Here is a 15,920-nt window from a genome sequence, read left to right on the forward strand (position 1 = left end):
CAAGGCTCAGTATTCTCACTGGAGTAGCAACAGGTCTCAGCCCCCAGGCTCTCCCTCTCTTAGACCCAGTTTCTCGCTGGTCTCCCTCGATCGCTACATTTGTCTGGAAAGGGTTCAGGTCTCTCCTCCTCCCATGTGCAGGGATTTATGGAAATTGAAGTCCAAGCCATCACAGGCTTCCTTGTACAGTGCTCCTTTAAGTTCTACTGTCCATTGCAGGAAGTCTAGTGGCACGTACAAACGATCTGAAAATCAGACGAACAATACCATTTTTGATGCGATCGTACGATAATCAGATCGTTAGTACAGAGCTTTCGAGAGCCGATCATGAAAATTCATCCAATATTATTAGATCGGGCAAGCACAAAAATTTTCCTCGTACGATACCAGATCGTACAATTTTCGCATTGTCAAATACATTACAACACATGACATCACTTCTGATTTTTTGTTCTGTCGTACGAGAATTTTCATGACTTTAGTAACCTATTCAATTTCTACTTGCAACTATTAAGCGAAAAAAGTCGTACGATCTGTCGTATGATATTTGGATCATGTGTACGGGGGTCAAGTGTGGTCAGGTGTGTCCCTGTTCTCCGTTTCAGGGATGAATCGGGTCAAATTTTTCCCCTAAATTCTGACCTGAAATGGAGCCAAAGATGCACAGGACCCCTGTGCAATCCACTCCAGAGCCACCACAGAGATCTGTTAACCGGCTCCATTGAGAGCTGGACACACTCTCCTGTCATGCGAATTGGATGTGGGGAAAGCCGCATGCAATTTGCACTAGTGTGAATCCAGCCTTATAGGCCAGTTCTGGCCCAGAGTATTCACCATAAAGGATGAATCTGTGAGCCAAAAAAATGACTATTGCATAACAGGAGTAGAAGGAACAGGAGCCCTTAAAGATGTGCGTTAACCCACTCGGGGGGCTAAAAGATAACTCTTTTATTCTAAAATCCTCTGGATATATCGTCCAAATATGGCCACGAAAAAAAAAATCCTGCTAACAATTTCTTGCAGGGTAATTCAGCAGATCAGCATTTTAGCCAAAAAATAAAAATAATTCTGGGCATATGTACAACATCATCATTACAATATTTTTACATTTGTGAAAGGGTCAGTCCAAAAGAGATATTGGGTGAAGCCTGGTTGACCAAATCAATGTTTCGCTTCATATTTGTCTTTTCCACCAAGATCTCTCTGCTGTAATTTCTATGGGGTGTTTCTGCCCACTTCTGCATTATCCAGCTCCTCCTATTGTATTGTCCATGGTATAAAATTAAGAGAATACAAGGAAGGTGAAAACACCTCACAATGACCTCAGAAGGGATGCACATCCAGGAATTCAAGCATAAATATGTTGACAGCATTATCAAAATCTGAAAAATTGCATGTTCTCTGGGGCATAATTCCTGTTACAACTATTTTATCTATTTTTCATTGATAGTACATGTGGCATGTAAAATCACTCAGGAGATTGCTGACAGTCCTTCTTCACTCAGTCTTACACAAGTCTGTCAGTCCTTGCCTCTCAGCACTGAGATGTAGCATAATCATGGGGAGACTTCATAAAGACATTACTGTGCATAAATTATATCAGTTTATGAGTGCTGCCACCACAGGGTGGCACTGTGGACAGCACAATTACTGGTATACTATGCCACATCCTACAATAAGTGTATATAGGAATTGGAAAAAAAATGACATTTCAGTAATATTGTACTATTAGTTTAAGGCCTCATGCACACGAGACGCAGTTAAACGCGCGTTCAGATGCAGTTGGACAGTTTTTTCAACTGCCCCTGAACTCATTCAATGTTATCCTATGTGTCCATGCACACAGTCTCGTTTTTTTCAGTTTTTATGCAGTTGCGTTTAATCTCGTTTTTCCAGAAGCAAAAAAATGCGTTCAGAAGCAAAAATTTCCACGCTGGTCCAGCTAACTGTGCTCTGGAACTCCTCAGAGGCCAAATGATTCCACTCCACGCCTTCCAGGCCGCAGTCTGTCGGTCACACACACACCTCCCTGCATACAGGTTTTGAATGGTGTACCAAGAGGCTGGACAAATGGCCATGCTTCTTTTATATCACTACCCAGCATGCTGTTCTGTGACCCAGCATTGTGGATCTGTAGTTCAAAGACTGAGTTTTAGCACATGAGTCACTTCCTCATTCACTATATCTCCCACAATGCTTTGGAGCGTGGCTTTAATGAAACCAAACAAAAAGTTTTAATAGCATTAAAGACGACACTAGAGGGAGCCAAACTCTTACTTGTAACCTTCTTCAATGCATAAGTTACATAGCTACATATATATATATATATATATATATATACACATATATATACACACACACACACACATACACACACACATACACACACACGCCTAGTGAAATATCCATCAGCAAAATCTTTGTAAAACAACTACCCACCGCCCCTGTAAGCTAAAAAGGGTCTAATTTGCCCAATAACACATGCTTTATCATTACTATCATCCGTAGTTGCCTATAGTAGTGGTCATCAACCCCATCCTCAGGGCCCACCAACAGGCCAGGTTTGCAAGATAACTGATATACATCACAGGTGATGTAATTCGCTGCTCAGTGATTGCAGTATTCTAGTCTGTCTCTAGCCAAGGTAATACACAAAACCTGGCCTGTTAGTGGGCCCCTGAGGACAGGGTTGATGACCACTGGCCTATAGTGACCGGGTACCCCTTGTGAAGTCCCTGGGTTACCTGCCTTACCTCAGTGACAAAATTATTTTTTTCTTCTTCACATTATATCCATATAGCTCCAAAAAAAAGTGTGTGCATAGTGTGAAACTAGTCAAGCAATTTTTTGCACCTTTTGAATATTGTTGAAGCAGATTGCTCTATTCTGGTTTGGCTGCATCAACATATATACATATATATATATATATATATATATATATATATATATATATAAATAAATAAAACCTAGCCCATGCCAGGTTCAGAATTGAACTCTGGACTGCTTGGCTGATCACCGAGACATGTTTTTTAAATCACATTCACTTATGTAAATGTTTTTATACTTGTCCTAGTCTTTTTTCATAAATGATTTGTAATAAATACCATTAATTTTAAACAAATAGTACAATATGCCTGAAAAGTAATTTTTTTCCAATTCCTATATTTACTGTGCATAAGATTTAAAGCAGCTAACATATTTCTTATGAAGATTGATTATTATAGATTCCCTTTTCTAATACGTATGATGCTGTGCAAGTTATATTGTCCTGTACTTCTATAAATAGATATGCAAGGTTTCTGAACTGTAACAGCAATAATTGTACTTGCGTGCAAATTTTTAATTTTGAAACATAATTTTTTTTTTTCCCCCCAAACATGACCACAATTGACACAAATATAAGCCCTTGTACACACGGTCGGAGAATTCGTCGGAATGTGTCCTTTCGGACCGTGTTGTCGGATAATCCGACTGTGTGTGTTATGCATCGGACTGATTCCGTCGGAATATCCGTCGGACCCAATCTTCCAACATGTTGGAAATATTTCCCGACCAACTGGTTCGATTGGACATACTCCGCTCATGTGTAGAGAATTTTGATCGGACCAAGTGCCACGCATGCTCAGATCAAATTCCTACATCAAAGCTATTGGCTACTAGCCCGAACATAGTCCCATCATAACGAAATTACGTCATCACGTTCTGAATGATCGGATTTTTGACAACTTAGTCCGACCGTGTGTATGCAACAGTTTCGGACAAGATCCGACGGACAAAATCAGACGGATTTGGTTGTCGAAATCTCCGACCGTGTGTACAGGGACTTAGGCTTTCAGGACAGTAAAGGCATATAAAAACTAAAAGTTATGATGCTTTGTTAATAAATGACAAACTCTTGAGACCCAGAACTCTTAAAAAGATAATATATTGAAGATTAACTACAATAATAAATGAATGGCTCGTTAATATGCTTTAGAGATTACACTGTTGCACTGTGTAGTATTTACTATTACATTTTTAGTTTTAAGGACTTTATTAAAACATCTGAAGATGCAGATACTTAATTTATTGATCCTCTCTAAAACGAACTCTTAAAAATTCACTGAAAGGCATTTGCAGTACATATACTGTATAAATTAGGGTTGCAGTATCCAGTATTGGTGCTGATACTAAGCATTTGCACGAGTACTAACACATGTGCAAATGCTCTGATATCTTTGTGGTGCGATCTGAGCCCATACAAAATGAATGGGCTCAGATCGCACTTCAAAGAATTGCAGGTGACTTGAAAAGGAATGCGTTATGGTTCCTGTCCAAATCGCATGCAGTTTCCCACACTGCTCCTATGTGAACCCAGGCTTGTCATAGTGACTTCAGCCTGAGTTCACACAGAATTCCTGTTCAAAACGCATGCAATTCTTTGCAGTGTGATTTGAGCCCATTTGTTTTGTATGGGCTCAAATCGCCTCACAAAGCTATCGGGGACTCGGTATCGGCAAGTACTTGACCAAAAGTATTGCCACTCATAGTCACCGTTATCAGTGCAACCCTAATATAAATACCAATATATGGCTAACATTATGTGTACACCCCTCTAAATTATTGAGTTTAGGTGTTTTCAGGGAAGGATACTATTAAAAAGGCATTAAACACAAAAGCAAATATCATATTACAGCTTACAAATTCTCAGATCTTAGTGGTGGCTTCATTCATTTTTTTTAAGCTATCGTTCCTTTATTTTCACCTGGTAATCTGACCAGTAAGTCTGTTAAACCATATACTACTGACAGGGGGTGCTTACTATGATCAGCATTTATGTAAAACTTTAATCCCAAACGAAAACAAAAAATGTTTCTTGTAACTGCTTATAAAATGTTAGCTGGAGTCCGGCTTCAATTTGCGTCCCAGAAGACAGCGGGATCGTTCAGAAAGCACAGCAGGAAAATGGCTGTCAAGCCCGACGGCTTCACTGCCAGTTTCGCTTACTTGCAATCCCGACGCCTGCACTCGAAGCCAATTGATGATATAAGTGTCCTTATATTAAAAGTCCACAGCTCCAGTATTTGTAGATGCTGACATTTATTTTTAGGGCTATTCGAGGTTAACACTGCTTAATAATGTTTTATCTTTTACAATCCCCAGAACTGTAGCTTGCAGGGATCCCGATTATGGATCAACCTAAAGTTTTTAGAAATACTATGTTTAGTGAAGCCTTTAACATTGTAAATAGGTTCTCGCATGCTGGTACAGAGATTTCTGGAGGTACGTCCCATGCACTAAAGGCCACACAAGCATTATGATGCACATTAGATATAATATTTATTTTTGGATCCTCTGGAAGGATATGGTCTTGAGTAATCCTGTCTTTTTTAAGAATATGCCTTTATAATTTTCTCTATTTTTTGTGGTGCACAATAAAACCTAAGATCATTCGATTTTTTCTCTTCCCGTAAACATTGCCCCCATCAATAATATCAAGAGGGGGTGGTGTCACCAGGTGACCTCATCGGGTGGCCCCCTGCCCCTTAGTTTATTTAGCGACAGGATCCTTCATTGGGTGCAGATCGTTTTTCTTTTGTCTGGGTCGGCAGCTGGCGTTTATCACGATTATGTATCTACACTTGGGGACATTTCTTTTTAAAATAAAGGACTTATCAAAAATTGTGCATGCGTTTTAATTGACTTTTTGACACTTTTTGGTGAATGAGTAGGAGTACAATGTACCCCTTACTAATTCAAATGGGAAGAGGCGGCATCTGGGGGGCCTACAAAAAGAACGGGGGGGGGGGCACACTGACCTTGTGCATTACCAAGGATAAAATGTATTCATAAAATAACAAGAAATATAAATCACAGGTAGGTACTTAAAAGGGGACAGTACAGGAGATCAAATCACCATTGCTACGGCTCTGAGGAATAGGGCTCGCCTTTGTAATGCACAAGCCACTTGTGATGCCATCTGGGTCCTCTAAACATCTGGTCCAGGCTGTAAGAATTTAGAGATGTTGTTCGCTATTATTGGAGCATTGATAAGCCTTATTTTTAAACATGTTTGAGTATATTTCTTGTTATTTTATGAATAAATATTATCCTTGGTAATGCACAAGTTCGATGGGCCCCCCCTGTTCTTTTTGTATGTTTGAGTTATAAAGGATACCCATTATTCTGAGGAGGGCAGCAAGACCAGCAACATTCCACTGACTTTGCTAAAGGGATTGGCTATACCACTTAGCTGAGCAGGCACCTGAGCGTAGGAGATTACTTGGTGTTGTTGGGATTTGGGGGTCCCCCTTGTTAAAGGAGGCTTCCATATTTCGGTAAGTCACCCCCCCAAACCCACAACCACGGGGCCAGGGCTGTGGGGAAGAGGCAATTGTCCTCATCAAAATGGGGACAAGATGCTTTTGGGAAAAGCCCTGGAAGTGAGCAAGAGAGGGTAGATACGTTCATACCCTCTAACAGGAAGTCAGATCACAAAAGTAGGAAAAAATTGAAATTGGGAGGTGGCTGTGAACAAAAGAATTTACTTTTTGAGTTAAGAATACAAACAAAATAAAAAATTTTAAAAGCAGATTAGTATAAAAATATGTTAATAGTCAGATATGGATTAAAAGAAATATAAAGGGCTGAAATACATATGTCTAGGTACTTGGTCATATAATCTATGCAGAAAGGGGAGAATCAAAGTTCGAACTCATTGATATTTACTTTCAGAAGAGATTATATAACTAAATGTTTAGATCTTCTAACATTTGACCAGAAGGGAACATGGAGCTGCATAAACATTTGGTATTCCAGCCCTTCTAGGTCCACTTCAAAATGCAAGCTTCAGGTCCATCATCTGTGTCCTTGCTTTAATAATTGGTAAGTTACTGACCTGAAACGAGTGTATAGGTTGGGAGTCGATGCAATACTGGCTGCATACATATTCTGCTTAGTGACTTGCTGATTGTTTACTATGAGCCATTACACTTGTACATTTTTTTTCCTTTTGCTTTTCATTGCTGCAGATGTTTAACTGAACTCAGCACAACAAAAACAAATATATGTAATAAAAAAAGGAACTCAAGGCAATTATTAAAAAATAATCTCAGTCCAAATTTATTTTAATAAAAGTGTGTTTTAAAATAGCAACGATATAACTGTCTAAAATGTTTATTATCACCCCTCAATGTTTTACACAGCAGAAACGAGTGAGAGGTTGTGCACTCTGAGCCAATCAGGCACAATGCGGTCAATCTATAATCTTTCAAGGCAATGGAGGCAGCAGAAGGAAAGAATATGGAGCACCCCAGCAGTAGATTGATGCTCATTGTTAGGCCTGGGTCACACTAGTGCAATTTCTGATGCAACTTGAGTCACATGTCAATAGAAATTACATTGTTTTCAATGGTGCCCATTTACATCAAAGCAATGCACAGAGCGATTTTGTTGAAGGTTCCTGCACTCCTTTGGTGACACTCCAGCATTATTTTGGCACCATAGACCTCAATGGAAATGAACAGAAAATGCATGTAAATGCAAATCTGATGCGATTTGGAAAGGATTTTAATGTTTTTATTATTTTTCTCCCAAGCAAATCCTTGGTCCCTCAAAAGTAGTAGTAGTCGTAGTAGTAACATGCTTAGATTGTGTCAAAATCACAAATAGGTCACAATACATTATCACACCTGAAATTGGATCAATGTCGCATTGCACTAGTATGAAACCAGGCCTTAGTCTTAGTCCCCGGTGACACAGGAAGCTTAAAATCTGCAGCTCTTTAGAGTGGTGTGCCACAACTTGCTATGCAGGAAAACAGGGGTATGTGAAGTAGCTGGGAAATAATTACAAATATGTATACAATTAAACAGATCAGCTATATGTATCTGAGCTCTGTATTTTGTGCTTTGCCTGGAGTTTCACATAAACAGAATCTGGTAATTACCTTGCATTTCTTTTCACTTCTTCTTTATATCTGAAAAAAATAAAAATATATATATATATTTTACTACAATATGCTGAAGGCTTCAATTTTTCTTTTCTTTTTTCTTCAAATTATTTATTGTTTATTTTTTTTACATCACAGAAACCTGACATTTTAACAGTGTGTATACTTCTTATATCCACTGTATATTTGAAATCAAAACAACATGGTGTGAGCAGATGTCATGCCCCTCTAGCCTGTTTTAGAATAAGAGGGAGGTGAAGCTTTCATTAATCTACATGTAATATCCCACCTTCATTGTGTTTAGCTGGTTAGTGTGCATGCAGGAGGAGGAAGGGAGTTTACCCCGTGTATATTCCCACATGTGTGACTCTATAGTCACATTGGTTGCTCAGATGTGATTGCTGAGCATTTCCTCCCTTAGAAACTCACTGAAAACTGTCTCAGTGTTGCCACCACAACTGCAATAGAGAGCAACCAGGTTTTTTTCAGAATACAGAAAACTAATTTCACAGTGACCGAGTATGAACAGCATGTAATAAAACATGCATTGATAGTTTTTTATGATGTGGGTATTAGTGACACTTTAAATAGAAAATATTCAAACTATTTTGAAGTTCTTAGAGAATTGTAAAAAGCAACAGTGGAATTGTAAAAAATAGTTATTTCTGTACAGTAACACTTTGACAATCCAATACTAATCAGTCTACAATCTCAAGTGCTTAAAAATAGTTACTGCAACAGTTTCAGAAGCCTATGGATATACTATGTTGCCCCTCCCCAACCAACCATCTCTAGCTTGCCTTTGGTTGCCATCTACATATTTGTTTTATATAGCCGACGCTAGATATCAAGTTCATAACAGATATAAAGTTACAAGTGAGAATTTATAGGGGAATGGCAATTTTTTCCTACATGGTAAAGAATATGGTGTCTGTTGGTTTGCTTGGCACTACATAAGGCTCAGTTTCATATCCTTGGCTCTGATTGTTCTGCGTTTTCTTTGTTTGCTTTAAACATGTCATATAAACAAGGATGAACAAAAATTATGAATTTTTATTTCCTTAAATTTTTATTTTAAAATCAAGAGATTAGTGGAAATGCATTGCAGTCAATTGGGAAGTAGAAATTAAGGCAGTTCTCTGCGATTTTTAACCACTTACCGACCAGGCCTTAGCTGAAAGATGGCTACAGCGAGGTTGGATAACTCTGGGAGGGCATACAATGACATCCTCCCAGAATCACGCTACCATGCTCCACCTGGGGCTCGCACACTGGACTGTCTGTGCTAGTCGGGTTCTCGGAACCCAGCCCACCACAGATCGTGGTAAAGGGCCAATGAGTGTGGTTCAACTCTCTCCTCACACTGATGCAGCGCATGTGGGGAGGAGAGGAATCGAGTGCCCAACTGAGTTATATTCATTTTTATTGTACCCAGCAGTGCTCTACTTTGGCACATCAGTGCTCTTCTGTGCCCATCAGTGCACATCTGTGCCATTAGTGCCACACCTGTGCTACTACAGAGCTAATCTGAGCCCTACAGTTCAACTACAGTGCTCACCTGTGCCCTACAGTGCTCATCTGCACCATTACAGTGCTCTACAGTGCCACTACAGAGCTCATGTGTGCCCTACAGTGCCATTACAATGCCCATTAGTGCCACTACAGTGCTACATTAGTGCAACTACAGTGCCCATTAGTGCCACTACAGTGCTCATCTGCACCACTACAGTGCCACTACAGAGCTCATCGGCACCAGTACAGTGCTCATCTGCGCCACTACAGTGCCCGTAAGTGCCACCACAGTGCACATCAGTGCTCATAAGTGAGTGCTCATCAGTGACACAATATCAGTGGATCCTTATCAGCACCCATCAGTGGATCCTCATGAGCAACCATCAGTGCAGCCTCATCAGCACCCATCAGTGCAGCCTCATTAGCACCCATCAGTGCAGACACATCTGTCTTAGTGTCCCTATAACACCACAGCACACAGTCAACGGTATGGTAATAAAATAATTTTCCAGTGAGGAGGCATACCAGCTTCTTAGCCTGAGCGACGAGAGCAGCGGGGCGCTCACTGAGTCTGAGTACAATTTTGATTTGACATATTAACCTGTTAATATGACAATTATGTAAAAGAAAAAAAAAATCTTAATTTTGCAAACCTTCACAAAGACCAAATAATATATACTGATTCTGGTTATTTTTACCAAAGATATGCAGCAGTATCATTTTTTGGCCAACATTTCTGAAGAAAAATTACTCAGGGCTTGACAAATTTGCTTGGAATCTAGGAGCCAGCTAAAAAAGTTAGGAGCCAGTTTTTTTTTTACGACCGACAAAAAAAGCTTTATTTTCAATATATAAATTAACCTATCTTAAATTTACACAGACAACTAGAACCTATGTGACTGCTTTTATTTCCTGCCTTGCAGGGACACAAGACAGCCATAAGTCTGCTAAGAGTCTGATCAGGTCCGCCTGAAAAACTGACAGGCGAACCTGATCAGACCGCCCAGGTGAAAGGGGCCTTTTTGACCCCAGATCTCATATTTAAGAGGACCTGTGATGCTTTTATCTATTACAAGGGATGTTTACATTCCTTGCAATAGGAATAAAAGTGAAATTTTTTTTGTCAAAACAACTGCGAAAAACTAAAAACGAAAAGTTAAAATAAATAAGAAAAAAAATTATTTTAAACGCGCCCTGTCCCGCCAAGCTCGTGTTCAGAAGCGACCGCACACGTAAGTGGTGTTCAAACCACAAAAGTGAGGTATTGCCGCGATAGGTAGAGCAAAAGCAATAATTCTAGTACTAGATCTCCTCTGTAACTCAAAACATGCAGCCTGTAGAATTTTTTAAATGTCGCCTATGGAGATTTTAAAGGGTAAAAGTTTGTCGCCATTCCACGAGTGGACGCAAATTTGAAGCGTGACATGTTGGGTATCAATTTACTTGACGTAACAATATCTTTCACAATATAAAAAAAATCGGGCTAACTTTATGGTTGTGTTATTTATTTTTTTAAGTATTTTTTCCCAAAAAAGTGCGCTTTAAGTCCACTGCGCAAATACGGTGTTACATAATGTATTGCAACAACCGCCATTTTATTCTCTAGGGTTTTAGAATAAAATATATATATATATATATATATATATATATATATAATGTTTGGGGGTTCTAAGTAAAGGGAAGCAGAGCGGGCACGAACCTGTCATCTGGCCACTCTACTCAGCACAGCAGGGGATCCGCGGACGGATCCCGTTGAGCAAAACTAGATCTGGCCCATGTGAAAGGGGCCTTAGAGTGCAATGGGTTTTAAATGGCTTTCAAACCTTCATCAGCAGTAAGATTGTTTTTTTAAAGGAGCAAATGCTTATGATAGGCATCTAAAAACATCAGCTAGTGGACATTACAACACAGATAGAAAGGCTTTATTCAAGAAAGAGGAAACCCTGATCAAACAAAAAACAAATTGAATATTTACAGAGATAATAAGACACAAACTACCTACTTTAATCAAATACCTCCTAGGCTTAAAGCGGAGGTCCACCCTAAAGTGGACCTTCCGCTCATTGGAATCCTCCCCCCCTCCGGCGCCACAATTGCCACCTTTCAGGGGGGAGGGGGTGCAGGTACCTGTACAGTACAGGTATCTGCACCCACTTCCGGCATAGCTATCTGCGGAAAGGGGCATAGATTACGCCCCTTTCCGAAAGTCCCCCACTGCCTGCTGGGAAACACACGGATCCCAGAGGCAGCGGGACCATCCTTATTGCGCAGCGCGACTCGCGCATGCGCAGTAGGGAACCGGGAAATGAAGCCGAAAGGCTCCACTTCCTGATTCCCATACCCAAGATGGTGGCGGCAGCACCCGAGAGACGATCGAGAGATCGGCTTCGGGTGCCGACATCGCGGGCGCGCTGGGCGGGTAAGTGTCCTTATTTTAAAAGTCAACAGCTGCAGTATTTGTAGCTGCTGGCTTTTTTAAAAAAAACGGCGGAACTCCCGGCGGACTCTCGCTTTAAGCTGGCCATAGAAGGGTCAAAATGTGTCAGTTTTTGTAGGAAAGGGCCTGAATTTCAATCCAAATATGGGCAGGCTGATAGTACTGAAGTCAATCGATCAACTTCAGTACAACCAGCCTGTCAGATTTTATTAATGCGATCACTGTTGGCGGTTATAGCCAAAAGCAGTAATCATTGCATTCTGATGGCTCCATGGGAGGGAGCAATTCTGTAGGGAATCAAGCAATTTCCTTTCCTTAAACTCATGGTTGAGGGATACGCCTTAGTATTGTCTTTTTTAAACTAGAACGAGGGTATTTCTGTCATTCACACAGTGAAACCAAGGTCATGACATGACCTGTGGCTGTTTCAAGAAAAAAATAAAAGTGTTACAAAAACCCACAACAGTAAAATCAGTCAGTATATGCAGTAAAGCAAACTTATTATACTGAACCTAGGGAACTAATCCTCTGCATTGTGTAATTGTGTAAGGTTGTTTGAACCTGTCTTCTCTGATCCTCCTCTTCTTCCACTGTCCCCAAGCCATATCCTGATAAGACGGAGCATTCTGCATGTCACTCTGCACATGCTCAGTTTGGTGTGTATTGCTAGAGAGTTTTTTTTTTTTTCTTGGGAGAGTGCATGTGATCAGCACAGGGAAAATCAACACTGTTCAGACAGAGGGTCGGGATCCTGACGCCTCATAGGACAGTCAGAGTAGACCTCCTCCTACAAGCTTTAAAAAGGCACTGATAGAAGTTACAGGACTGCTATATACTGCTATTTAGCAGTTAAAATATTTGCATTTCCTTGTACAGAGACCAGATATAGTGAATGCAGGGTCCTGGGTTTAGTAACACCAACTAGAAGAAAAATATCTTCTGTAAAGAAATTTTGGCAGAAACTGGTAGACTGAAGGAAATTTGTCACCGAAGAATTATTTAGAATGCTATAACTAAACCCCCTAATTTGAACACAATAGTTGCCAGACTGTCTCTGATTTCAAAAGGTTCCAAATCACTAAGGAAAAACAAACAGCCAGTAGAGTTATACAGTAGCTCCTGATCTGCACTTTTGTTCTCCAAAGGTTAAGTTCACTTTCATAAAAACAAAATAATAATAATAATATTGAATTTTTGCATGTAAAAAAATGTGCATTTATTTTTTGTTCACTGCAGCCTGTAAGTGATCAGCAGATAGCGGGTGCACAACAAGGCTCCTACAGACTTTCAGCCAGCTATCTGCCCGCACCGGCAGGCAGTTACTGAACTCTAGGAATAATCTGTGATCTGCCAGTGTAACATGTTACAAAGGCGAACTTATCCTTTAACAGTCACTAAAACTACTGAAGCCAAAGGATCAGCATAAAATCCAGGCAAGTAGCATTTTGAGTAGTAGCAGTCGGTAATGGCTTTCATACTTGCCTTGCTACAGGTTTTCTATGGCTATATAAGAATTGTATGAGATAATTTTTTTATTTTTTTATTTCATTCTGATCTTCTATTTACCATCAACTCAATGTCAACACAATCAATTAGGAATAAAGATTTTGTATGTAGTGGATGTTTCCACTGCTAAACAGGCAATAAAACCTGATTTATTGGTATAAACATGCCCAACAGAATCTACCACAGAGGATCAACGTTTTCTTTAATCCGCCAGAAAGGCTTATGTACCTGTACTTCAAAACACAAAATATAGTTCAGCGGTTGCATAACAGTGTAAACATTGCCAGCTGTCACATCTTCACCTGCTGTAAGTGATATCTCTGAATGTCCAAAGTAATTCATATTATCATCAAGATCATGTAAACATTCTGACTTTGTCATAGTATACCAATCCCTGGAAACAAACCATTTCTATTAATAAACAGAAAACAAAAGCATCCTTTCTATTGTGAGTCAAAACATGAATAGCATATAAAACAATATTAAAGCGGAGGTCCACCCTAAAATGAACCTCCGCTCATCGGAATCCCCCCCCCTCCGGCGCCACAATCGGCACCTTTCAGGGGGGAGGGGGGTGCAGTTACCTGGATAATCCAGGTAACTGCACCCACTTCCGGGCTAGCTCTCTGCGGAACGAGCGTAGGTTACGCCCCCGTTCCGCAAGCGCCCGCCCCCTTCAGCAAGTGCCCCGCTGCCTGCTGGGAAACACACAGCTCCCAGAGGCAGCGGGGACCGTCCGGATTGCGCCGCGCGGCTCGCGCATGCGCAGTAGGGAACCAGGAAATGAAGCCAAAAGGCTCCATTTCCTGATTCCCATACCCAAGATGGCGGCGGGACCCGGCAGCCGAGCGAGCGATCGGCTTCGGGTGCCGACATCGCGGGCGCGCTGGACAGGTAAGTGTCACTATTTAAAAGTCAGCAGCTGCAGTATTTGTAGCTGCTGGCTTTTAAAAAAAAAAAAAAAAAAAACGCGGAGTCCCGGTGGACTCCCGCTTTAATTCCTAACACACAAAGAAAATATGCAGGACAGACAATAGCATGATAGTTGTCTAGAATCATGCTGAACCTGAAAATGTTAGTTGCCTGGCTGTCCTTGGGTTCAATAGTTTGAGTCACTGACAAAAAGCATAAAAATAAAAATAAAAAAATGAAATAGCCATCTAGAACCATATTTAAACATGAGAACATACAAAGATACATTCAATATTCATTAACCACTTCAGCACCGGACCAATTGTCAGCCTAAGGACCAGAGGTCTTTTTACAATTTCGCACTGCACTGCTTTAACTGGTAATTGTGCGGTCATGCAATGTTGTACCCAAACGAAATTTGCGTCCTTTTCTTCCCACAAATAGAGCTTTCTTTTGATGGTATTGGATTGCCTCTGCGATTTTAATTTTTTGCGATATAAATGGAAAAAAAACGAAAATTTCGAGAAAAAAATATATTTTCTAATTTTTGTTATAAGAAAAATAGAATAAACTCAATTTTAGTCATACATTTAGGGCAAAATTTATTCAGCCACATGTCTTTAGTAAAAAAAATGACACTAAGCGTATATTTATTGGTTTGCGCAAAAGTTATAGCGTCTACAAACTAGAGTACATTTTCTGGAATTTACACAGCTTTTAATTTATGACTGCCTATCTCATTCCTTGAGGTGCTAAAATGGCAGGGCACTACAACTCCACCCCCCCCCAAATGACCCCATTCTGGAAAGTAGACACCCCAAGGAAATTGCTGAGGGGCATGTTGAGCCCATTGAATATTTTTTTTTTTTGTCCCAAGTGATTGAATATTGACACAAAAAAAAAAGTTTACAAAAAGTTGTCACTAAATGATATATTGCTCACACATGCCATAGTTATATGTAGAATTGCACCCCAAAATATATTCTGCTGCTTCTCCTGAGTACAGGGATACCATATATGTGGGACTTTTTGGGAGTCTAGCCACGTACAGGACCCCGAAAACCAATCACTGCCTTTAGGATTTCTAAGGGTGCAAATTTTTGATTCGACTCCTCACTACCTATCACAGTTTTGAAGGCCATGAAATGCCAAAATAACACAAACCCCCCCCCCAAATGACCCCATTTCGGAAAGTAGACACCCCAAAGAAATTGCTGAGGGGCATGTTGAGCCCATTGAATATTTTTTTTTGTCCCAAGTGATAGAATAATGACACAAAAAAAAAAAGTTTACAAAAAGTTGTCACTAAATGATATATTGCTCACACATGCCATAGTTATATGTGGAATTGCACCCCAAAATATATTCTGCTGCTTCTCCTGAGTACGGGGATATCACATATGTGGTACTTTTTGGGGTCTAGCCGCGTACAGGACCCCGAAAACCAATCACTGCCTTCAGGATTTCTAGGGTGCAAATTTTTGATTTCACTCCTCACTACCTATCGCAGTTTCGAAGACCATAAAATGCCAAAATAGCACAACCCCCCCAATGACCCCATTTTGGAAAGTAGACACCCCAAGCTATTTACTGAGAGGCATGTTGAGTCCATGAAATATTTTA

At 40.2% G+C, this 15,920-nt stretch overlaps 1 protein-coding gene across 6 annotated transcripts in view; it reads right to left on the reverse strand.

Annotated features, from left to right (window-relative positions):
- IQSEC1 (IQ motif and Sec7 domain ArfGEF 1) overlaps positions 1 to 15,920 on the reverse strand; it is a 1,458,014-nt gene that overhangs the window by 1,002,527 nt on the left and 439,567 nt on the right. For all 6 annotated transcript variants that reach the window (XM_077452165.1, XM_077452166.1, XM_077452179.1 and 3 more), the window contains exon 2: positions 7,928 to 7,957. In XM_077452165.1, coding sequence (XP_077308291.1) covers positions 7,928 to 7,957 — 30 coding nt within the window. The remainder of the gene's footprint in view (positions 1 to 7,927; positions 7,958 to 15,920) is intronic.

This window comes from Lithobates pipiens, unplaced genomic scaffold, assembly GCF_037356315.1.
Source record: "Lithobates pipiens isolate NorthernLeopardFrog02 unplaced genomic scaffold, aLitPip1_a1.2 Scaffold_23, whole genome shotgun sequence".
In the NCBI taxonomy this organism is placed as follows: Eukaryota; Metazoa; Chordata; class Amphibia; order Anura; family Ranidae; genus Lithobates; species Lithobates pipiens.